The sequence below is a fragment of the Carettochelys insculpta genome, chromosome 29 (genome assembly GCF_033958435.1).
Source record: "Carettochelys insculpta isolate YL-2023 chromosome 29, ASM3395843v1, whole genome shotgun sequence".
NCBI lineage: Eukaryota > Metazoa > Chordata > Testudines > Carettochelyidae > Carettochelys > Carettochelys insculpta.
The window spans coordinates 368,874-393,867 of NC_134165.1; the positions used below are offsets into that span (position 1 = coordinate 368,874).

General features: G+C 48.0%; 1 protein-coding gene across 3 annotated transcripts in view; it reads right to left on the bottom strand.

Annotated features, from left to right (window-relative positions):
* Nucleotides 1–24,994, bottom strand: part of ATP13A1 (ATPase 13A1) — a 34,300-nt gene that overhangs the window by 4,572 nt on the left and 4,734 nt on the right. For 2 of the 3 annotated variants that reach the window (XR_012642830.1, XM_074980337.1), the window contains exons 2-22: nt 23,517–23,606; nt 21,663–21,853; nt 21,191–21,263; nt 20,407–20,562; nt 19,496–19,565; nt 18,755–18,861; nt 17,962–18,091; nt 17,626–17,681; nt 16,936–17,062; nt 16,558–16,695; nt 15,843–15,963; nt 13,352–13,509; nt 11,504–11,679; nt 9,070–9,180; nt 8,304–8,429; nt 7,174–7,282; nt 6,405–6,601; nt 5,847–5,943; nt 4,533–4,714; nt 3,864–3,978; nt 2,264–2,460 (exon numbers count right to left, since the gene is read on the bottom strand). Coding sequence is in view for 2 of the 3 variants with exons in the window: in XM_074980337.1 (XP_074836438.1) it covers nt 2,264–2,460; nt 3,864–3,978; nt 4,533–4,714; nt 5,847–5,943; nt 6,405–6,601; nt 7,174–7,282; nt 8,304–8,429; nt 9,070–9,180; nt 11,504–11,679; nt 13,352–13,509; nt 15,843–15,963; nt 16,558–16,695; nt 16,936–17,062; nt 17,626–17,681; nt 17,962–18,091; nt 18,755–18,861; nt 19,496–19,565; nt 20,407–20,562; nt 21,191–21,263; nt 21,663–21,853; nt 23,517–23,606 (2,727 nt within the window). In the remaining variant the exon portion in view is untranslated. The remainder of the gene's footprint in view (nt 1–2,263; nt 2,461–3,863; nt 3,979–4,532; nt 4,715–5,846; nt 5,944–6,404; nt 6,602–7,173; nt 7,283–8,303; nt 8,430–9,069; nt 9,181–11,503; nt 11,680–13,351; nt 13,510–15,842; nt 15,964–16,557; nt 16,696–16,935; nt 17,063–17,625; nt 17,682–17,961; nt 18,092–18,754; nt 18,862–19,495; nt 19,566–20,406; nt 20,563–21,190; nt 21,264–21,662; nt 21,854–23,516; nt 23,607–24,994) is intronic. The other variant, XM_074980338.1, reaches the window with a different exon arrangement.

Sequence of the window (24,994 nt, forward strand, 5' to 3'; positions counted from 1 at the left end):
AAAATGAAGTAAAACTTTGGAGCTGAAAAAAATCCACTCAGTCCAACTTCTTATACAGCCAACAGCTCAGACAGACAAGTTGGTTTACATTTGCAGGAGACACTGCTGCCTGCTTCATGTTCACAATGTCATCTGAAAGTGAAAACAGGTATTTGCATGGCACTATGGTAGCAGGCACTGCACAATATTTACATGTCAGACATGCTAAAGAGTCATGGCCCTTCATGCTTCAGCCACCATTCCAGAGGATATGCTTCCATGCTGATGATGGGTTCTGCTTGCTAACAATCCAGAGCAGTGTGGACAAACATAAGTTCATTTTCATCATGTGAGTCAGATGCCACCTGCAGATGGTTGATTTTCAGATTTTGGAAGGTGCTCTCTGTAGAAATTGCACATTGCTATCTTTGCATTTTGTCAAATTTTCTGTGGAAGAGTTCTTAAAATGAACACGTGCTGGGTTATCATCTGAGACTGCTGTGCCACGAAAGAGGTGGCAGGATGCAAGTAAAACAGCAGTTAAAAATAATTATTGCATTTTTAATTGGCATCATCTGCACAGAAGTACGTCTTCTGGAGCGGTGGCCACAGCATGAAAAAGCTAAAATGCTAAACATCCATATCTGACACAAACACCTTGTAAAGCAAGCTGCAGAAGTGCCATATGAATGCCTGTTCTCACTTTCAAGTGACATTATAAATCAGAAGCGGGCAGCATTACCTCCTGTAAATGTAAACAAACCTGTTTGTCTTAGTGATTGGCTGAAGGAGGAGGAGGATGGACTGACTGGACTTGTAAGTGCTACAGCAGAGGTCAGCAACTTTTCCAAGGCAGAGCACTGAACTTTGACCTTTTGACCTCCCTGTACAGGCCAAGTGATACTTTTTGGTCCCTAATTGTCCTTCTCCCAACAGCTTCATTAATAAACAAACCCTACCAGTGACACACCTGTCAGTTCACTCCTCTCTCTTGTGTCTAGTAAAGAGAGAGGATTTGAACAGGGGTCACTGGCTACACAGTATCTGATGTGGGGCTCCACAGCTCTGCTGTTGAAGACGTTCATTTTGGATAAATAGGCACTGGACCAGAAAGACAGTGACTCATTAGCCCAGGGGTTAGGGCACCCACAGAGGTGGGAGACACAAGCCCTACTCCAGTGACAATGTAAATTACTGGCGCAAGTGAAACCACTTCAGCAGCAGTGAGAGGGGAAGCCCTATATCAGAACCCCCACAGCCAAGCAGAATTGACAGGACCTTGCCCAGACCCTGTGGGATGCCAGCTCTGGCCCCCCTGGAAGGGGCAGGGCTTCTGGTGAAAGACCCTGAAGAACAAAATTTTCTGGACTAGAGGAGGTCTGGGGCCTCTGCCACAGGTGGCCCCAGCCTCCCACTCCCCAGGTTCCCTGGGCTGCCACGAGGCTCCAGCACCATGCTCCTGGGGCTGTCACAAAGGCGCTAGCAGGCAGGGGCCAGGGCCCCAGACCCAACCCTGCATGCTGGCCGGGGCTCCAAGATGGGGGCTGCAGCCCCAAGCCCATGCTCTGGCAGAGGCTCTGGCCCCTTCTCCTGCTGCAGAGCGACTGGTGGGGCCTCCATCTGCAACCCCAGCTCCTGCCCCACAGATACAGCTCTGTTCCCGTCCCGGGACTGTGTGCATGGGGGTGGGGCTGAGCTCCTGCCTCTCTTGCAGAGGTAAGTTGGTACATGTGCCAGGGGTTGCTGACCCCTTCTCCAAAGTTTCATTTTTTTAAAATTTAGTTACATAACAAAAACAATCTACATTTGAAAGTTGCACTTTCACAATAAAGCAACTACACTACAGACTTGTATGAGGGAAATGAAAAATACTTTTACCATTTCTACATTGCAATTCTTTGCAATAACTGTGAGCACTGTACACTTTGTATTCAGTTTGGTAACTGAAAGCAATATATTTGAAAACATAGAAAAAATCCAAATATTTAATGAATTTCAATTTATATTCTATTGTTTAACTGTGTTTAAAACTGTGATTTTTTTTGAGTTAACTGTGTGCATTAACTGCAATTAATGGACAACCCTAATTATTAGGAACTCCCTGAAATACCTGAGTGTTGGCCACAGAAAGGCCTCTTGGAGTGACTCACTGCATGTTCTGGGCAGGCAGTGAACTGAGTAGACAGCACACAACATAACAGACGAGCTGCTTTCCCTACTACATTCCCCAGAGCACAGCTTTCCCATTTCCTCCTTCTGAGGCCCCCACTCGGCATCCCCATACCTTTGACCTGGAGATGAAGAGGAAGCAGCCAGCCAATAACAAACCCTGAAGTGTTGCCTGGAAGTCACTGAACTTCACTCCTTCCAGGTAAAGAACACTCTGGCTGTATGCAAGGATCAGGGCATTTAAGGCCAGGATCTTAAACATCTGGAGTGTAGTCACTAATGTGCAGCGACCTTGCTTGATCACGTGGCAGACTGAAGAGCAAGAAGAAACAGCAGTTACATAACAACAGAAACACTGGGTCAGACCAAAGGCGCATCCAGCCCAGCATCCTGTCTGCTGACAGTGGCCAATGCCAGGTGCCCCAGAGGGAATGAACAGAACAGGGAATCAGCAAGTGATCATCCTGTCACCCATTCCCAGCTTCTGTCAAACAGAGGTGATGTGCAGAACACAACGCTGGATTCCTACCCTTCCTCACTAACAGTCATTAAGGAACCTACTCTCCATGAACTTACCGAGCTCTTGTTTGAACCCTATTATAGCTTTGTCCTTGAGAACATCCTCTGGCAAAAAAAGTCCTGCTGGTTGACTGCATGCTGTGTAAATAAACAATACTTCCTTTTGTTTGTTTTTCAGTCTACTGCCTATCTGAATGATACGGCCAAAGTAGCACTCATCTATCCCCCAAGCCGAAAAGCCCTTTTCTTCTTGCATGGCAGCTATTCCATATGCCTAATTATTTTGGTTGCCCTTTTTTGAATCTTTTCAATGTAACGTTTTTGAGATGGGGTGACATCATCTGCATCCAGTAATCAAGATGTTGGCATACCATAGATTTACATAGATGTATTAAAATATTCTGTCTTGTTCGCTAACTCTTCCTTAATGATTCCCCACATTCCATTCATTTTTGACTGTGGCTGCACATGGAGTGGATATTTTCAGAGAACTATTCAAAATGACTCCCAAGATGTTTCCTGAGTGGTAACAGCTAATTTAGACCACACCATTTTATGTGTAGTTGGGATTATTTTTTCTGCATGGGCATTACTTTGCATTTATCAACATTTAATTTAATTTGCCATCTTATTGCCCAGTCACCCAGTGTTATGAGATCCTTTGCGTGTGTGTGCGCACTCATCCCAGTACAGATCTTGAGTGATACCGCTTGCTTCTCTCTGCTCTGAAAAATGACCACTTATAACTATCCATTGTTTCCTATATTTTGTATTTGTGTTGTAAACAAGTTTGTGGCTCCATCACACAGCCCTCTCCACTGTCTGCGACACAGCACAGGGGAGATGATGTGAGCATAGTGTTCTTGGGCAGGATGTTCACCTTTCCCGTGGTGACCATGGACACTCAAAGCAGTCACTTTCCATCTCCAAGCTGGAAAATCCACAGAGGGAAATTAAAGGTAAGAATATGGGAAGCACTCTCTTGGCCTCATGTTTTAGGCATTCCTCCCAATAAGGGCCAGAGTTTAAAATGAGCCTTTTCCCCACCCCAACCAAAGCCTTCTGTGCCTTTGCCAAGACCCTGTTCAGATTCATACTGGAGATCCATCCTTGCTACTCTCCTCATTAAAGTAGGACAGGGCCCCAAGACAGGCAGCAATCCTACAGTGCAGACCTCTTCTCCCGCTGCTACTTACTGCACTGGATGGAGGAAAGCTTGGATGTAAAGGGCGCAGCGATGCTGGCATCACCAAGTTTCACAACAGGCACATGCTCCTCTTCCAAATCCTTCAGGACCTGGCTGATCCGCTCCTGGTTTCCAGTGAGAGAAGAGACATGTCACTAACAGAGGGTGGAGTAACAGGGAGACTTTCATCATCCCCAGCCAGCTACGATTCCTGCTTGGAGTGATTCTCCAACACTACCAATGCCTTAGCCACCCTGCTGGGTATACCCCAAGGGCTGACTGCAGTGGCTCACCCCACTGAACCCACCTCCAGAAGGCTAATCAGCCACCACCCACTGGTGTCCCTGTAGGGGCAGGGAGGAGGATGGCTGGGCTTGTGACCTCCCATGGGTAGAACTGCAAATGTCATGGCTGATTTATGGATCTATGAAAGGTCATGAGCAGCTGCTGCAATTTTGACTAGCGTGAGACTGCAATGGTGGACAGAACTCCCTCTGACTTCCCTTCCCAGAGATCCACATGTGGAGAGCCTCATTCCTGGGGTCCCTGCCATTTCCAACACAAAAATTAAAAATAAATGCCACAGTGAGCCTGTGGAGGGAGGCACTAGGGATATGCAGTCGGCCACTGACTCCAGAAGGAGGGTGAGGTTGGGGTCCAGGCAGACTCGGCTACCAACCCGCTGGATGGCCATTTGCTCTTCTCTTTGGGACATGACCCTGTGCTTGGCCGCACGAGAGGTGGGCTTCATGGCACTGCTCCCCATGGTGGGCAAGGTGGGTCTCCCATCACTGGGTCCATCACGAGGTCTCTTCTTCCGCTCTGGGAGTCTCTCAGGAGCATTTGCCAGCAGCGCTACCCCTGCAAGACCAAAAATGACAGCTGCAGAAAAAGAAACATGGAAAAACCCAAATGACTTCCCCAAGTGTGAACTTCTAGTTCTAGTTCCCACAAGTCAGCAAGAAACCCGGTGTAGAGGAGTACAGAAGGCACCACTTGTTAGGGTTTTAGTCCTCACTCTGTGTGACCTTTGGCATGGTGGCTGAGGTGACCTGAAGCAGAGCTCTATGTAATGCAAAAGCTGGTCTCTCTCATGAATCCAAGTTGCTCCAATCAAAGGTACTACTTCACCCACCTTGCTTCTCTACTATCTTTGTTCCTGCATATCCCCAGACCATCCTAGCTACCGTAACACTTCAAGTCCTTTCCACTTCTGTAAACCGGAATGCAGTAATACCTGGCTGGCCTTGGAAAAACCCTGGCCACTTCTGAAGAAAAGTGTCACGTATTATCAAGGAGTCAATGCTGAAGGCACTAAAGCCATAGCCTGTATCTGAGAGACCGCAGCTGGCCTGACACTATGGCCCGCTATCCTAGGCAGAAGCGCATCACATTACTCAGCTCAGTCTCACTTTGCTCCAGAACACAGCACGAAAGAGGGTGGAGAAAGGAACTGGAGCACTTTCACCAAATGATTTCATGGAAAACATTTTGTGAACCAACTGAAACAAGAGTGTAGACAGTTTAGATTAATCTGGAGTTAGGGATGTCACTGTCAAGCCTCTGATTCGGGATGCAGGATAGATACATGTGCTGGTTACTCAGGGATGTCCCAGACGAGAGTCCTGTCAGGCATGTTACACTCAGGGGCTAAAGAAGCAGCAAGGGAGTGGAGAAGAAGTTGCTGTGTAAAGCACTCCCAAGGGTAACTGCTTTGTAGCCACTAGATTAGCAGATTTTACCCACTAGGTTAGGCTTAGGCAATATAGAAGTACAAGCCATGTGTGTGCTTCACCAGCCTAGTGCTCATTTCACCCCGGTTTGTGATGCAGCAGCACATTAACTACTGACCACTGCCAGCTGAGCAGATCGCCAGTAAATAAATCCCTAGAGGCGCTGCAGCAGTTTCCACATGCTGAAGTCTATACCCAGGGAAAAGTCAAATGTGGGAGGCCACACCTGACCTTCCTCCTTATTGCAAGCTTGAACTCACCCACATCTGCATGTTTCAGGGCTCCAACGTCATTGGTTCCATCCCCACACATCAGCGTGACAAACCCAAGCCCCTTTAGTGCTGTGATGACAAACTCCTGCAGAGAGAAGGGCTCAGTGAGAAAGAATGCCCACACAAACCAGGGGGACTGCATGCACCAAACACACTGCAAATCAAAACAGGCAGGCCACTCTGAAAAGCACTTTCTTAAATACTCTTTTGGGCATCCTTGGCCTTACACCTTGCTGGGTTTTAATAATGCCACAAAGGACAAAGCACAGAAGGATTCTTTTCAGAGACAGGAGGGCAGGAAACCATGCAGCTGACTTGCCACCAAGAGCTCCTCCTGCATCTCCCGAACAAAGTGATGCAGCAGAGCACCAAGGAGCTGAGCCTGTGGGGCTAGTGGCAAGAGCTGAGCCCCAGAGATTGTTGGAGTCCCCCAGTATTTTGGGCTTGGGTTAGGTTTGTGCTGTTAGCAGCGAGGACATTCAACGGTAAGTAGGTAGTACCCTAGCTGGGGAAGAGCCCACTCCTCAGCACTGAGGTTTTACAAACCTTTTGTTTTGGTGCCACCCTGGCAAACACCTGAATGTGGGGGATGAGCTTCAGCAATTGCTGTCTGCTTGCAGCCTGCAGGTAAGAGAGCCCTTCCCCCGTAACACACAGGTTATGATGTGTCAGCTCTTGCAGGGAGAATGGAAAGACAGGGAGTGTGATGGTGCCATCGATTGACTGCCACTGCCAGCAGGAGTCTGAAAAAGAGTGCAAGCATGGTTGAGAGACAGCATAGACATTGCCACGCTGGACTGCACGGACAGCACACAGAACTGGGTGTCTGCAATGGGACATGAAACTCCTCTCTAGCTGCTGACTGCAAGATAGCAGGGCAGTTTGCATGCTGGGCACCTGCTGGTCCTGTATGCCCTCTATGGGACTTATGCTACTGTCCACCTTTTTACCAACAGGGGAGCAGGCAGACAGACTGACAGGAACCAGGTCATGCAGGAAGTTTTCAAGTCCCTTACCACCACTGCTTCACCCCAAACCGGAGGCCTGCCCACTGCTATTACTTAGGCGCTCAGAGGCCCTGGTGATGGGTTGGGTAGCACCCAGGCAGACTGCTCCTGCCAGCCGCAGTCTGTGCTCTGCTCTGAGATGTGCAGGGAAAGGCCTTGCAAAAGGTGACTGGACTCTGAGCAACAGTTAAGTCATTATACTTGCTGCCAACCAAGATCAGTGTTTCAGACAGCCAGGCCAGGCACCACATCAGAACAGGCCTATTGTCCAGTTCCCAGGAACTCCTGTCCTGGCTGGAATCCATTACCTTTGCTGTGGGAAGGCTGTAGGATGAGGGTGTGCTCCTTCTGAACAAAGTGGAGTTCTTGGGCCACATGGCAGGCAGTGAGTGGATTGTCCCCTGTGATCATCACTACCTGGGAGAGAGAGATGGGGGTCACATGACATGATCAAGGCTCCATGTTCATGGCGCTAGCCACACAGTACAGAGAGAGGTCCCTAGACCGGGGTCAGCAACCTGCAGCTCCTTTCAGGAGCCACTTGCAGCTCTGGAGGCTGCCACCACTTAAACAATGCCAGCCGTTAAAATGGAATTCACTTTTTTTGTTTAAATGGTGGCAGCCCTGGACCCACTGAGCAGTCAGCTGTGGCAGGGAGCCCTGGAAGAGGAAGCTGGCAGGGCAGCGAGCCACCCACGTACTCCACATGGGGGAAGTCAGCCTGCAGAAGAACCAGGTGGAGGTGGTAGCTGAGCCTGCCCCTGCTGGAGCTGGGAAACCAGGCTGAAAAGGAAGTGGCAGTGGGGGGCTGGAGGAGCAGCAGAGCTCTTCGGCTGAGGCAGGTAAAGCCTGGGGATGTGGGGCAGGAGGGGGTGGTTTGGGGGGCTGAGGCACGTAAAGCCTGGGGATGGGAGTAACTTAACTTTCCAACTGACACAAATCATTGTGTATGTGCTGTTTTTAAAACAGGGGTGACAGAGCCCGGTTTGACGTTACTTATTAAGGACAGTCTCACATTCACATTCATTGTGGCTCTTGAAGTACTGATTTTGTAACTGACTTTGGAAAAAAAAGTCTTCTCATTATTTCGGTTGCAGACCCCTGACCTAGATGCTGACCAGGCACTATCTGAGACACTAAGGGCCACAGAGGCTATACGCAGAATCCTGTCCAGGGAAAGGCTTGGCATGGGGCAGTTATCAGCCAGTGCCCCCACTCATCAAGAACAGTTAAGACTGGATGTTTTGCTAAGTGGAGTTATGCAGGGCAGGTCTCCAGCCTGTACTCAGCAGGGGTCAGATAGGTCACAGTGGTCCCTTCTGGCCTTGGATTCTACAGATAACTTCCATCTAAGGGCAGTGGTTGCCGCTCACATGCCCTGTAACCCTAGGGAAGGCTCATACCAATAAGTCATTTGTTCCCTCCTGCCAGCACTTACATGATGTGATGCATTCTGGATCTCCCGGATGACGGGCTTGGAATCAGCTTTGAGAGGACAGGAGACCACAATGAAGCCCACAAATCTCAGGTCAGATTCCAAAGCCTCACGCTTGAACTCTCGTACCTTCCACAGAAAAGAACCACACCAGAGTGTTACACACCATCTCATGAGCAGAGGCAGCGCTTCCACCGGGGACTGCCTCAGACTGGGAGCACCAGAGGCAGCTGAAAGTGTATGGAATCTTTCTGGATTCTCCCACCACTTCCCTAAAAAAGCAGTGGAGACAGCACCTTCTTCAATAATATAGTTACCTCACAATTTTCCTCCCATAGCCCTATCAACCCTGTGTTACAAGGAGGGAAACCGAGGCACAGGCCAGCAAAGCATGTAGCCCAAGGATGCACTAGAAGTCTGTGCCAAAGCTGAAAACAGAGACCAGGAGAGCTAACCCATAGTCCCTTGATTTAACAAGAAAATTAACAGATACAATAAAAATCAAGAGGATTCAGGGATAAACAAACCCCAAACAGTTACAGGTTCATCTGTGGCTTACGACAATTGTCTCCTCATGAACTGTCTGCGCCACACCCTTGTTCGGGCATCTCCCTTTGGGTGCGTGCTCTGAATTTAGGGCCCAGGCCTGAAGCCAGCGGGGCTGCAACAATCTGTAGGGTGGGGTGCTGAGGATGGACATCACATATTTGGGTTAGTACTAGCACTTCAAGCCGTGAGGTGCAGCCCTGCTAGATGGAGCCAAGCATACCTGCTGGTGGGTGAGGTGTCCCAGCTCTTTGTAGCCAAGGGCAAGCACCCTCGCTCCTTCCCGTGATATTTCTGTGTGCATGGCATGGTAGCCACTCGGGCACTGAGAGAACTGCAGAAAACGGGATGGGAAAGGAGGGGATCATTGTGTTAAACACCATATACAGGTTATTGCAAACAGGAGGGAGTTTTGGGAAGGGTGCTCTCCAGTTGGAGGAGCAGATGACAAGACCTCAGGGTAAGTGGCTGTCCAGAGTGCACGCACGCGCGTGTACTTGAGAGTTACTTGTGACTGTGTACTGGGCTGGTTTGCCTGTGTGTGTGTGTGCATGCGTGTGCTGAACTGTTTGTTTGAAAGACCGTGTGCTGAGGCTGCCAGTTAGGGCTTGAAATCTAGAACTCTGTGCTCATCGGTCAAGCCGTAGCCAGGGGTCAGGGCTACCAATCAGGAAGGCCAGAGCCTACCAAGCCTGCTAGTAAGCACCCAAGGGAGCTTGCGAACAGGTGATTGCAAACAGGAGGGAGTTTTGAGAAGAGAGTTCAGAGGACTTAAGAGGGGAGCTAGTTCCATTTTTGCATTGTCTAGAGCTTTTACACAAAAAACTATATCCCAAACTACAGCGTTGAGTTTGCCTGACTGTTCACGTTTTGATTTCTGAGTGCAGGTGATTTCAGTTTCAGTTACTGTGGCAGTTGGGATTGTGTGCCTGGGAGCTGGGTTGAAAATGGGATGGATCATAGTCTATAATAAGCAGAGAAAAAAGAGGGACTAGGCGGAACTGGGAGGCAAAAGCAAATCAGTATTTTAGATGCCTGTATACAAATGCAAGAAGTATGGGTAATTAGCAGGATGAACTTGAGATTCTAATAAACAAACAACTCTAATATAATTGGTATCACAGAAACTTGGTGGGATAATACGCATGACTGGAATATTGGTATAGAAGGGAACAACTTACTCAGGAAGGATAGGCATGGTAAACAGGGAGGAGCTGTTGCCTTATATATCAAAAATGCACCCACCTGGACTGAGGTGGAGATGGATGCAGGAGACAGACAAGTTGAGGGTCTCTGGGTTAAGTTAAAAGGGGTAAAAAACAATGTTGAGGTTGTGATAGGGGTCTACTACAGACCACCTGCCCATGGAAGAAGAGGTGGATGAGACTCTCTAAACAATTAACAAAATTATCCAAAACACAGGACTTGGTGGTGATGAGGGACTTCAACTATCCAGACATATGTTGGGAAACTAATACAGCGAGGCACAGAATATCCAGAAGGTTTATGGACTGCATGGATGACAGCTTTTTATTTCAGAAGGTGGAAAAAACTACTGGAGGGGAGCAGTTCGAGATCTGATTTTAACAGATAGGGAGGAACGCGTTGAGAATTTGAAAATGGAAGGTAGCTTGGGAGAAAGTGACCTTGACATCATCCTTCTGTCCTACTTCCTCCATGAACTTAATACAATTCTGTGTGACTCCCCTAGCCCATGTGTGACTCCCCTAGCCCCCTGCAGCTCGAGTGAGTCCTAGCCTCTGAGTGACTCCCCTAGCCCGCTCTAGCCATCTCCAGCCTCTGAGCGCAACTCCCCTAAGCCCCCTCTACCCACTGAGTGTGACTTCCCAAGCCCCTGATTGTGGAGTTTAAGCTGGGGGAGCAGTTTGGAGACGAGTGTCTTTACACCACCACAACTCTAACTATAGTAAATAAAGTATTATTTTATTAATGTATTTCCCCTTTTCTATGAAATAGCTATTAAGAATATATAAACATGAGGGGGTACAGTTTTATATTCTTGTGTCAGGCACAAAATTAGCTAGTTATGGCCCTGATCTCCCCACTTTCCCTCCCGCTTTTGAATTGCCTTGGGTTGCCACGTCTTCTTGAATTGTTAGAATGGGTCCGTCTGGAAAAGGTTGGGAACCGCTGATCTAGATGGCGTTTGGTCTTCCCAAGAGGACAGGGCACTGGACTCAATAACCTCTTGAGTTCCCTTCCAGTTCTAGTGTTCTATGATTCTAAGATACAGTGTTTTATATTCAACACACTGTTATGCAGAACAGCCTTCCTGCCAGCACCAAGAGCGAGGCAAGCGTGAGCTCAGAGGAGCAGCAGATATCCCCACTGAGGGCAGGAGAGCACCTGTACCTGATTTTCACCCTTCTGCCATCTTTCAGTCCAGCAGGCATGAGAGCAGCACAACGTGACTGAGAACAGACACTGAGCTGCCCCTTAGCTTTAATCGAGTCTTTGCAATGGAGACTGTTTTGGGCAAGGAGGGGGGCATATGAGCCCATTTTCAGGACAACTCACGTTTTAGACTTATGAGGACAGAGTCATGCGAACCCAGGCAAGCCAATGGGGACCCAATGAACTGATTCCCATTTTAAGACCCATCTTGCAGGCCCATTCCCTGTGTATGCTGTGCTCACCATTGTGTGCAGGGTCTCTGGGGCCCCTTTCACAGCTGCAATGTAACAGAGATCAGTCACGCCAATCTTCTCATATGAGGCCAAGACGGACATTCTTTTCAGGGCACTGGCAAAATGAAAGCGCTGGTGAATTTTCAGTCCCTGAGTTTTAATACTTCTGGGGAAAACTTTCTCATCTGGAAACAAACAGATCGGGAAATCCTGAAAGGTTTCTCAGCATCGCAAGCAGCATCACGTCTCTTGGCACCCAGGAGTGAGTCACTCACCAAGAAAACACAAGCCTCTGCCCCCCAGGCCAAGCCTTGCCCCATGACGGCAACTGAATTTCTGGTCTCACTGACTCAGGGATGGAACTGCCTGGATTGGAATAGAGCTGTCTTCTGAGCACACCACTTCTGCAGCACGAAGATGGATTTCTAGATTTAAGCTACGTCTACACTGGGAGCTGGGTGCGATTCCCAGCTCGCATACCCATGTTAACACAAGTCTAAACAGCATAGCTGTGGAAGCACAGCTTAGCCATGCCAAGTGCAACCCACCTGCACCCCACAGGACCATGCTAATGCAGCTATACTAGTTCTCATCGAGCTAGCATGAGTGCCCTTTAACTGTCTGTGTATGCAGACTGTCCCTGCAGAAAACCCTGTGCAAGGTCTCTGGCAGCATTCCCATTGAAGTGCCACAGCATTCCTGAGCAGGGCTGCCAATGGGGGGAAGGCAAACTTGCCATGGGACCCAGCAACTTAGAAGGGAGTCTGGACTATTGGTACTGCAGCAGTGGCTGGAGCACAGGGCCTTTTATGTCACTGCCAGAGCTCTGTGCAGCATAGTGCAGGCTGGCTGCCCCTAGCTCCACCCCTTCCGGGAATCCCAGAACCAAGTCCCCGCTCCTCCTCCACATTCCCCAGGGCCCTGCAAAGTCTGTCACCAGCCCTGCTCCTGAGAGTTATGTCAGGCAAAGCTCACCCCATGCAGAGGATTACTACAAAGCCCACATGAGCATGCAGGAGGAGCAGGGAATGGGAGGCGGGAATGTCACCCACAGGAAAGGAACTGAGAAGACCAGCTTTATCATCACTTACAGCTACATCAGTGGTGACCAATAGGTCAACGGCAATTGACTGGTTGATTCTGGGGACACTCCAAGTCAACTGCGATTTCTGGTGGTGCAGCAGGTGCCCAAGCCCCACACAACTCTGGGAAGTGGCCAGCACAGCCCCATGGAGGGGTAGGAGGGGAAGAGGGCAGGGCCTACGCCCCTCCTGCTTGCAAGTTCCACCTCACAGCCCCCATTGGCTGGGAACAGGGAGTGGTGCCAGCAAAGATGGGGAGTGCTCAGAGTGTTGTGCCCCCCCAACCCTCAGGTGCAAGCTGGCCCCTTTTGGGAGCAGGCTGGCAGCCTGCCTTAGCCTCATCAGAATGGCCACACTGGGTCAGGCCAAAGGTCCAGCCAGCCCTGTGCCCGTCTGCTGACAGTAACCAATGCCAGATGTCCCAGAGGGAGTGAACAGAACAGATAATCATGAAGCCATCCCTCCCATCACCCATTTCCAGCCTCTGACAAACAAACAGAGGCTCACTGTGCCAGCAACCCACAGCTGCACGTGGTAAATACTGCCAGGCAAGAAGCTGCACCCCAAACCCTAGCCCTGACCCCTCTCTCAGAGCCAAACCCCTGCCCCAGTGCAATGAAAGTTAACGAGGACAGTGAGCACCAGAGGGGGGATGGAATGAGCAGAGTGGGGCTTCGGAATGGGGCACAGCAGATCTTGGGCTAGGTGGAGATGACAGATTCCCTCCTTCCGTCCCCCACCACATACACAAACTCACTCACTCTGGGGCCAGTACCTTTGGTCAGAGCCCAATCCACAGCCATCAGCATTGCTTTCTCTAACGGATCTCCCACCAATGTTCCATCATCTAGCTGGACCAACGAATGGCAGGTAGCGATTACTCGGTGGGTTTCTATAGGAATTTCTGACACTGGTGTCACTTCCTTCCCATCCCTGCATTGGAGAGAGACAATGTTAATAGGCTTGGATGGGCTGCCAAAGCCATACATGTTCTACAATTTCTCCTAGCAAATATTTCCCGTTCCAGTGTCCTAAACAGTTAGAGCTTCTCCTGACAAAATGAAAGCTGTCCCAGGGCGACAGTTTCTCAAAGTTGCAACTACAGTCACAGCCTCATGAGCAATTCCAATTAAGCAGATTCCTCAAAGGACTGGCCTTAACTGGAGCACCCAACAAGTGATAATCAAGGCAACTGAATGCCCATGTAACATGTGGACCCGCATAGGGATAATTACCCCAGCCAGGACAGGCTAGTCATTTTACAACTCACTAGTCAAGGAATTAAGTTTAATTGTAAGAGAAATAAAAATTCTGAAATGCACAGATGAGTCAAAAAACTAAAATAACAAAGAATACAGAGAATATATGCGCACTGCAGGAAGTACCCAGAAGTAACAATAAAACAAGCCTGTGTTGGGAGAGAAGTGTGACAGAGTGTGCACAAGAGACATATAGATTGTGTGTCCACATGTGTGAGAGAGAGATACACACAGACAGCATAAGTGCTGGTTGTGAGGAAGTTTCTGAGAGACACCATGTGTGCTCTCTAAGGCAATCCTGAAAGTTCACCTGCTCCTGACTGAGCCCTCTCCCCTAGCCCTGCTCTGCAGAGATGGGGTATGTGCAGAGGGGGTAGGAAGGGAGAGAATGAGTGGATATCTGTGTGTGAGTGAGAGAAACTGAGTGCGCACATGGACATGGAGGCTGCTGGGGAAGTCTCAGAGACAGTGGTCTCTAAGGCATTCACCACCTGGAAGGTCTGTTCAACCTCAGTAGCTCTCTCCTGCTCAGAGTCCTAAGCCCTGTTCTCTGCCCTGCTCTGCAGAGATGGAGCACATGTGCAATGGGGAGAAGGAGAGACTGTGGGTGTGAGTAAGAGAGCGTGTGCACTACAAAAAAGTCTCCAAGACCACGCTTTCCCTTTAAGAAAGTTGCTCTCCGCCTGGAGGAGCTCAAACCTCTCTCCTGCCAGAGTCCTGAGCTCTGTCCCCTCTGTCCTGCTCTGTGGAGATGAGGTACAGGGTGGGAAGAGAGGGATATCCTGAAATCAGCACTCTCCTCTCCCTGCTGCACAGCACAGCTAGCAGGAGGGTTCTGGGAGCAGCTGCAGAAGCAACATGTTGGCAAAGCAGCAAGGGGAGGGACACCTGAACACATGCTGCCACCAGATGCACACAGTTCTGCACAGCACTTGAACTATGACTGCACAGCTCAGAGGGAACATAACTGCTCACACAGATGTGGAACACGCCAGCCTGTCTATGTGGCTGTCTAGGTCCACTCACACAGATGTGGATTGCACCTAGATTATATTCATGTGCATCCTCCAAAAAAAATGTTTTTTCTAGTTCAAGACATCATTCTAAACTGTTCTCCCCTCTCCATGATACGCAATAGGTGGAACACACCCTCGCTGTTGCCAGTTAGACTCCCAGAAAAAGATGTTTTAAACCACTGTTCATAAGCCTGAGAGTAAATGGGCACAAAATCACAAGTGTTTGCAGTTTGCAGGAGCTGCATTTGACATTCACTGTAACCCCTTTCATTAAAGGGTATGAGTACCACTCATCCTCGCTCACCTGGATGTTGTTTATTCTAAGTGACTACTCCAACCTCTTGAAAGGTTTTGTTTGTAGCGATTTTATATTTTTATTTGCCACATATGGGGACTTTGGGTTCTTCAGTTACAACTCACAACATTCCCATGATCCTGGGTGGGGGTCAGAAACTTAAAATAAAATAAACCTTGAGGGGGTTTCTATGAAGACCTCTGGCACTGAGCACAGCTCACCAGGGTGGGGGCTGAACACCTGTGCAGACAGGAAGATGGTTGTAATAATTAAGAACCAATTTATGAACTCACAAATGAAGAGCCAAGTTCAGGAGTTCTGGTGCTGCTAACAGCTGAATAATACCATAGTCAGAGAACCTGAAGGAGTCCCTTCCCCTAGCCTAGACCCCCTTCTGGCTCAGTTCCTTCACTACTGTGAATTCACCCCGTCTTTGCCAGGCAGCTGACACTTCACCTCCAGCTGAGGCAAAATCTCCCTGGGGCTGGAGGCTCCCTTGTTTAAATGTCACCCACATCCGATTACTTGGCTATGCAGGATTTGTTATGTTGGATCACTGGCCCACTCTGTCATGTATCCCAGGTCTGACAGGGGCCATTACCAGATGATAAAAAGGCAGGTGAACCCCCCACCACACACATAGCCAACAGCCCAATATGCTTAACATTGCCTATGAAAACTCATCCCATGGCTTACCTGAGCCCAGCCACACCTCTTACCACCAGGTGGTCACTAGTGAGGGTGCCAGTTTTGTCAAAGCAGCAAACCTGAACTTTCCCAGCAAATGGGATTCGGAAAGGTTCTGTACAGTACACATCTGAAAGAGAGGAGATAGGACTCTGTCATGTTCATGGAGATGCAGCGAGGAGGTGCTGAGGTGCTCATCTTTCCGACAACATACAAGCCAAAAACCATGGCACTCGGCCACAATTCATTTTGTGGCCTCTAAAGGCCCTCCACTATAGCTCGTGGAATGTAAAGTCAGATTTAACCCCATGGGGATACAGAAGAGCAACGACAAGTTTGAAGGCCATTTACCCTGCTAGCTCTTTAGGCAGGCACCCATTCCTATGGGTCAGTGCAACTGAACATGGGGTTTTGAATGAAAGCCTGTTTCCCCATGTACCTACTTAGGAGCTTTTTCAAAGTTGCAAAACATTCTCTACGCCTCCCTGAGAGAAAGCTCCCAGCTTTGGGTGACACAGGAATGTTGCAAACATGCAGCGTATACAGCCATCCGGCTGGGCATGGGACCCAACCCAGTCACCACCACTTAGAGAGAGGAGGTTGCTAAGGTGTACAAAAGCCCACAAATTCACACATTTTACATGGTCAAGTGCTGCTGTTCCCGGATACCAGACACCAGAACACATAGTCTGTTTTTATTTCTATTTCTGGGCTTAGTACTTACAGAGCTTGGCCAGGGCAATAAGGGAGGTGTTGACAGCCAGAGAGAGTTCAATGGGAAGTTCAGGTGGAACAACTGAAGTCAATATTAAAGTGCATTCCAGAAAGAGTTTGTATCGATTCCTGCTGGGGTCTTTGGTGCCTACAAAATAAAACCTGTGACAGGCTGCCCCTCTGCTCCAGACAAGGTGCCCCACAAGGACAAGATGCACACAGCAGAGGCACATATGAGTGGCACATGTGGAAGACAAAAAATGGAGAGAGAGTCCCTGGCTCACACCCATACATAGAACCAGCCTAGCTTCTTCAGCTGCCAGGCCTCTTCTCAGCCTCCATTCTTGGCAAAAGCTAACTCCTAGGAAGAAGAATTAAGAGTGCTCACCTTCGATCCACACATATGCTGCAGCAGCAATGGCAAACACCAGAAGAAAAAGAATGAAAATAAAGGTCTCCAAGTTGTTAGCTGTCACTCTCTTCACCCCAAAGAGGATTGTTCGCAGCAGCTTGCCCTAAGAGAATAACTGCTTTCAATGCAAATGGCTAGTTCTGCAGCACACAATGTAGTTTCTTGTGAAATACATGACAAATGTATCAAATGAGGATGGCCTGCATTTTTGCTCTGTTACCACAGCATGGGATGCATTCCTTTCACTGGGGCCACCACGTTAGTTTAACATGCTAACAAGCTGTAGATCAGTTAAGAGTGTCTCTCACTGCTCTTTATTTAAGCAGCCTTGACTTTTTACCAATTAGATTTTTAAAAGTTCTTTTGTACTTGTCCCTGATTACATCACCCGGGGCAGTAACTGTTACTATAGAGTGTCTTACTCCTAGTGACTCAATGGCACTCAGGATTAGAACCCAGGAGTCCTGAATCAGAAATCTGTATTCTGTCTTCTAGACCATTCCAGCTAGCCACCCATGACAAAGGAATTCCAAGAACTAACCTAATGTTCTCCTGTTCCAAACAGGTGAATAATTGTTACACTGATCTGAACTTCTTTCCAGCAATTGATTACAATGGCCTCCCATAAAAAGAACAGAAATGGGTGTTCTCTCATGCACTTCTTACCTGAGATGTGTTGAAGCCAGTCCTCAGAACATATGCCACACATCCATTATCAACAGCTGGAACAAGAGCAGTAACAGCATAAAGCTCAGCAGAGATATTTTTATAGACACATTATAGCTAGAACTAAATTGGGGCAGCACACTCCTCTCAGCGTGCATGAGAAAAAGCCTGTCTTCAGCAAAAGACTTATTTTAACACTGAATTTAAGCTGCTACCTATCAGGATGGAGCAAGATGACAAACGCAGCCCCTCTGCCAAAGAGTTATATTGTTTAAAAGGATCAGGCCAGGCCACGGCATTCCATCAACCAGCACCTGCTGCTTGGCACATACATACGTTTCAGTCCAGTGCTGGCTTTCTGTGGGGGAATGTGCTGCACGACCTTTGTCCCCCCAAAAACGATGTGCAGTCTGGCATCGAGCTGCATGTCCAGGACATGCTCTGGATCAAGATCCTCAATGGGCTCCTGAAGAAGAGATTTCAGGACTCAAGAGAAGCAGGGTTTGTTTGCAGTTCACTGCCACCAACTGGATTCATAACACTCCTTTACAAGCCATCGCCATGAGGCACTCTCAGCCACCCGGTGGGCAGCCTGCAGAAACTGACTCTGGATTTGAACAGGACAGTTAGTTCCTGCTTTGTCCTAGCTCAGAGCCTGTGGCCCATGAGACTCAGTGTCTGAGGGTTCATTCCCACTTGGCCCAGCAGTCTCAGCAGAGAGGCTATTCAAAACGTTATTTGATCAAGTTTAAATCACACCCTGGAACAGACATAAGGGAGAGTCCCTGGGTTTGAATCTCTGTGCTCTTCCCTCCCATCTGCCCAGTCAAAGCAGACTTGGGAATGTGGGGGAGTGCTGTGCTGTGCCCACACACTGCAATCCAACCCTACAGGCCACAGTTGCAGCCAGGCACAACAGACATTCTGTTTCTCCTTTACTATATCATCAGTCCAAGCTACGGGGGTTGAAGAATATGCCAAAAGATCTGGATTTTGTGGACCAGAGTTTACACAAAGATTGATCAATACCTATAAACCCCACGCAGTTCAGCTGCTACAGTGGCTGGAATGAAACTCAGTTTATGAACGACGAAGATATGACAAGCATTACTGAGGACTAGTTTCATACCTTCATCTGAGGCACAGACTCTCCAGTCAGCATGGCTTCATCTACGATGCACCTTCCACGGAGCAACAGCACGTCACATGGCACTAGATTCTCATGGGGAGATCGGCCTGAAAGCAAGGAAGTGCGGTTTAGAAGTGGCTCAGTTCTTTGGCTGAGATGTGGAGGGTTTCTAAGGGCAAGTCACACTATCAAGTTTCCAAATCTCCCCCATGACCTTCACCAAAACACAAACTTTGATATGGACCAGAAGTGTCATAAAAGCTGCACATCGCACTGAAAGATTTAAAAGTAACGAAGCACAATTCTTACTGCTACTCAAGCTTTGGAGACTAGCACTCCTGGGGCAATGTAATCTCAAAAAAAAAAAAAAAGTTTGTAAGGGAGGACACAGCATCCTGTTCTCCCTCATCCTCCATCCTAATCTTCAGCTTTCAGATGGAACTTTCCACTCTTAGAACCACTGATGTGCAGCAGAGCACCTGTGGCTGATTTTATTCCTAATATTTAGATTTCAATCTTGTAGAATAAAGTTTGAAATCTGTGGGACTGGAACTTGAGTTGAGGCTCTCTCAGACCTGCGAGTCTTCAACCATCCATGGGCAATTAGCAATTCTATGTTAGAATTATGAGCATTTAAAGACAGCAACTGGATTGAATTTTCAATGTAATCTCAGTCAATACATGCACGTGAAAGTGCTTCGATTTTATAAGGGCTCTTCTGTTAAACATGTAGGTTGTTACCAATGGAAACAATATCTCCTGCAATAATCTCATCACTGGAAATGGGACGCCACTTCCGGTTCCTGTACACCTGCAGAACAAAAGCAGCGAGACAAAGAGCACTCAGATACATGGGGAATGGTCCTAGAAAACCATGCCAAAGGAGAGAAAGTGAGATACAACAAAAGCCCAGTTACCCACATAAATGGGGAATCTGCACAAATGGTCTCCCCTTAGAAATAACCCAGCTGTCCACAAACCTTCCCTGCATTTGCTATTTTTTCCAAACTGTCATTCCCCATTTATTACTACCCCATGGAAGTCTCTTTCCTTCCTTGAGCACAGAGTATTTTATTCCTGTGGGTTCTTACTCCGTGACCATGTCTGTCTACATTTTTATACATATAATATTATAGTTACGCAATACACAAAAATCACATGCAATTTCCAAACAGATATGAGGAAAAGAAAGTATTGAAGGAAGAGGAGACCAAATTCTGGGGCTCCAGTCTGAGCAGGGCTCTTCTGGAACTGTTCACAATGAATCATTTTTCCCTATGCTGAGCCTACACACGTGACAGTCATTTTTTTTTTTTTTTTAAATAAAGCCGAACTTTAGAAAGGTTAAAATGATTCAAAGGAAGTGGACAAAGCCTTGGAAGAACTTCAGAGTTAAACAAGTGCGTGCAAAGGCAATAGACCGACAAAAGGCAAACCAGACGTAAGAAAAAAGGAAATAGGAAAATCGTGTTGCTCCCTTACCAAGGTTAGGCCCCTTTAGAGTGTAAACACTGCTTTTTTTTTTTTTTTTTTTTTTTTTTTTCCCCCAACAGGCCATGTCTGAAGGGCCTCACATGCTTTCGGACTCTATGCTAAACTGCCCAATTTCTCAGTGCCAACCTTCTGACCATCATTCCTCCGCTCTCACTCACCTGAATCATGTATGGCTTGTTGCCCATTTTTCGAATCTCTGACATATTTCGCATTTGTTGTTGGACCAGAGAAGCTTCAAATGCCACCAACATGGACAGAGTGAAGACACTATAGTACCAATATTCATCCAGGCACCAGAGACCCACACAGAACACCTGGAGGAAATAGATATGGAAGCCACTCCAGCACTTACCCCATAAAGAAGTTAACGTTTCCCTGAGAAGTCAAGCCCACCAACAGATCAGTGTGTCTTCTACTATACAGCTGCTTGGACACTAGAATGTCACTAAGACAGCTCAACAGGAGTAAAAAGACTTTATTATGTTTTCCTTTATTTTAAAAAGAACTAGTGAAGAGTGCTGGCTTGCTGGTGACTAATTCCTTCATTCTCCACAGGACAGTGACAAGGGAAACACCTCCTCCAAGTGCTTCTTTGCTAATGCACTTCTGCCCTGACCCAGTTTTCTGGCCTCTGCCTTTGGCCTCTCTACTGGGGCTATCAGCAAAAGGAGCACTTGATGTCAACTATGATGAGAACTGGAATAGTATCCACCACACATTGGACAGTAACAACTTTCAGCTATGACTGACCAAAGATGTCAACCCCTATCTTCCTTGTCATAAAGTCTCCCCCACAGCAGTCAGCTACCACAGACAGTGCAATATATAAATGGTGCATTTTTGGCTTTTGGAAGCAGCTAGCCAATTGCAGATTCCCAAGCGAAGACTGGAGGGAATTCTCTTCTTTGCACCCTGTGGACAAGAGTTACAGCTTTTAATTACCTGAAAGACAAAGAAAGGGGCTGTGGCTCTCTCTTTAAAAAGCTCCAAGAATTCTGGCACCACCATTTCTGCTCTGGAAAAGAATCAAATCCTCATTAATCTTGGTGTACAGACCTTGCAGCACCATTCAAACTCAAAAGCTACTGCATTTCCCGGAGTACAAAAAGGAGTCTTTGTTCCGACTTGTACCAGAACATCTTCCCCTTATTTTCATTTACTCTGAGATGGAAGGAATTTGAATCTGTAACCAAGGCCCTTTCAAGGGTTAACCGCAGACTCGATGCTGTTCTATGAAATAGCTATCTCCTTCCTCCAGGGGACTCAGGGCTCCAAAACCTGATAATACGGAGCAAGGACATTCAAATCCAGTGCCTGGAACACCTCTCTCCCTGAAATCCTGTTACTGAATGTTATCCAGAAACAGTTTGATGCTTATAATTTCTAGAAGGCCCAGCTCCTCCCGAATGCTCACTTGTTTGTGCCGTATTTCTTCTCAGCCATTCGAATCTCTCTGTCTTCCTGGTAGCCTCGGGCATTCTGGTAATAGCTGAGAGGGTGCTCCACAGGGAAAGCCACAGGGAGAAACTGTTTCCTGTCATCGACCTCATAAGAGTACTTAATTTTCTGAAACTCAAAGGAAAGGGCTTCCCGCCCATCTTCTCCCTGCAGAGATTATGCAGAAGGGGAGAGCACTTAAACTTTCACATCCAAGGGTCCTTACAGAAGGGCTATATCATTTCACATACTACACTTGAAGCTTTTTAATCTGGCAACCCTGGGAAACAAGTACACCGGATTGAGAAGTTTTTATGGACCATGGAGAGAGGGTGTGTGAGGGAAATTGGGGGAGGGGGTACTTAACTAGCACTTCACCACCTACCTCTTCCAATCACTGCTCCCCACCACTAGCCTATGAAGTGCTTCACTGTCCTGTTTCTTCCTAGGTGGTGGTGGGCGGGTGGGGCGAGGGGTGAAGGCAGCTTCCTGCCCCTCCCAACAGTGTCTGAATAATGGGTAGTCCCATATTAGGGACACTCAGAGCATGGCGGTTCAGATGCATAAGCAACAGTCCCTGCACTGGCTGTGAAGGGTTGATTAGACGGGACCAACTGGACCCTGGTTTCCCAAACTGGGGGATGTGAAGAAATTCCCGGGGGGGGCAAGGCAACCCAGCCCCTCCCCAATCATTCCCCCCACCTGAAGAAAGATCCAGCCTTTGCTTCCAGCTCTCAGCCCTTGCCACTCTAAATGGGTAAAAATCAGGCAGCTGGCAAAGACCCAGGTGGAGCTAGCTGCCTTCTACAAATGTGAGTGAGTGTGGGTTGGGGGCAGGGGGGGGAAGGAGGAGGATGGGGTTAGATGTGGGGATGGAGGTGCCTGCCTTTGTGGAAAGGTAGGGGAGGGGCTCGGTGGGCAGCTCACAGGGCATGTGGGGCTCGGGTGGCTGGCCACCTTGTGGGACTTGTGGGGCTCAGGAGGCTGGCTCTGGCAGAGCAGGGCTTGGGCGGCTGGCCCCAGCAGTGTGTGGTTTGGGCGGCTCAGCCTGGTGAGCGGGTGGCTGGCCCTAGCAGCATAGGGCTCAGGAGGCTCGCGAGAGTGAGTGGGCAGCTGGCCCTGGCAGTGTGGGGCTTGGGCAGGCAGGTGGCTCGCAGCTGGGGTGGGTGGCTGGTGGGTGGGCAGGTGGTCCCAGCAGCATGGGGCTTGGGCGGCTGGCAGGCAAGTGGATGGCTGGCAGACAAGCAGATGGCTGGCCCCTGCAGCGTAGGGCTCGGGCAGGCAGCTCTGGCAGTCCAGGTCTCAAGCAGGTGGGCGGCTGGCACGGGCAGCTGTGGAGCCTGGCATGGGGCTCAGGCAGTCGGCCAGCTGGGGCTGTACCAGGCAACCACAAGGGGCCAAGAAAAATTATTTGAGCTTATTTTTAATTTTAAATAACATTTTTATATCAAGCTTTTGTGTTTATTTTAAATTACAAATTGAATTTTTTGTTGAAGAGTGGTTGGACGATGGTTAAGAAGAGGATGGTGGGGCGTGAGGGTTTCTCAAAAATCAAAAGGGGGCATGATGCCGAAACTTTGGGAAACACTGAACTGGACATTCAAATCTTTTGGTCCCAAACATTATCTGTGAGACTACAAGTATTAGTTACAAATGTTGTACTTGCTAAACCTCTCATTCCCTGCCTGTAAGGGATATCAGATGGCTTCCAGACAAACTCTGGTGTTTTAATCTAAATTAGTGGATTTCAAAGGCAGGTTGGAGAAGGGCATCATAGCAGTTTCCAGGTAGCTGTCAGCTTTCATAAAGAGCTGGAGTCTTAAGTCTGTACCTGGTCTCGATGGAGTGGCACAAGCTCTGCAGATCCATTATTTGGGGTTGGCACAACTTTAGCTAGTGTGGCTTTCCTAGGACTGGGTTCCTAAAAAACACAAAGCAAACACACACTCTACAAAGCAAGTCACAGACCCTAAACATTAGTGGAAGCCAGAAAGTACTCACATGTAGTCAGTGGGAGAAAATGTGAGCAACAGTCAAATGCAGAGAGCATTCCTCTCTATTTACTGGATTATACAGACCTTGCATTGATATTTTAAAACCATGCAGGAAAGACCAATGCTTGCAGTGAAAAATATACTATACCCTGGCTTCCAAAGAAAGACTGAGTTCCTAGATTTCTTTGGAGGTTGTAGGGATGTGGAGAGCAAGGGGGAGAGACAGCATGAGGCAGAGGAATTAGGTGAACTTACTCAAGCCAACATACTGCAGAGGACAGAAAAGGGAATGGGAACTGTCTGAGATTCTGAATACAAAGACAATTAGCTGCAAGAGCTTCCTCAGTTTTGATCAAGAAACTCAATGTCCCATTGACTTTGGTTGGATCAACACAGCTGCTCAGCAAACCAGGACCTTCACTTCAGACTACTCTAATGATGCCCAATAAGGAACAAGTACCATGAATACAATCTCAGCCCTTCCCCATAAACCTGTTATTGCTCTCAGTTGACTGCAGAAGATCAGAGCACACTTGGAGCACTCTAGTGATGTGCCCTATACATGCATCCTGTGTCTAACCAGCTGGGCACCTCACAAGATGGAGTAGACTTGGGTTTGCAGAAATCTTATGAGTTTTCGGTGACTGGAACATGCCTTTGCAATATCTGAAAACCTCTGGTGGTGCTTTAAAATGAAGAACACATGGGAAGTCCCACCCCACCCCACCCCACCAAAAATAAGAGCCTGTTCCCAGAGACCCACCATTGCCATGCTAATAAAAATCACAAGCCATATTCAAACAATGTCAAACAATCTCCCTTCTGCTCAAAGCTACTGAGCTAGATTCATGCAAACATCGCAGCAGAATTCTATCAAAAATTTGAGGACGCTGGCACGGGGACACTACAGGAACAGAGGATCATTATGAGGAACTATGAAGATTCTCAGTGCAGGACAGATGGAGAAGACCCTTCATCGTATTAGATGTCTTTATACTCGTTAACAGGTTCCAAGTTTTGTCACAAATTTCTGAGTTTTGATTTCAGACAAAAAAGAAAAAACTGACTATGGGAAGGTACAACCTGATGGCATCTTCAGTTCCTTATGGGCATCAGATTGTCAGAAAGCTAAGAATGAGAGATTGACTATGAGATGCATAAGGCTACAGGGGGAGTGATGGACACCCTGCTGGCCAAACTAGGTAAAGGACTGGAGAACCATTTCCTGTTCCTCCAGGATCAGGAAAGTGGAATAGATAGAAATCAATAGGGCTTTCCCACCTGCCAATGTGTGAAAATATAATGAAGCTTGTAA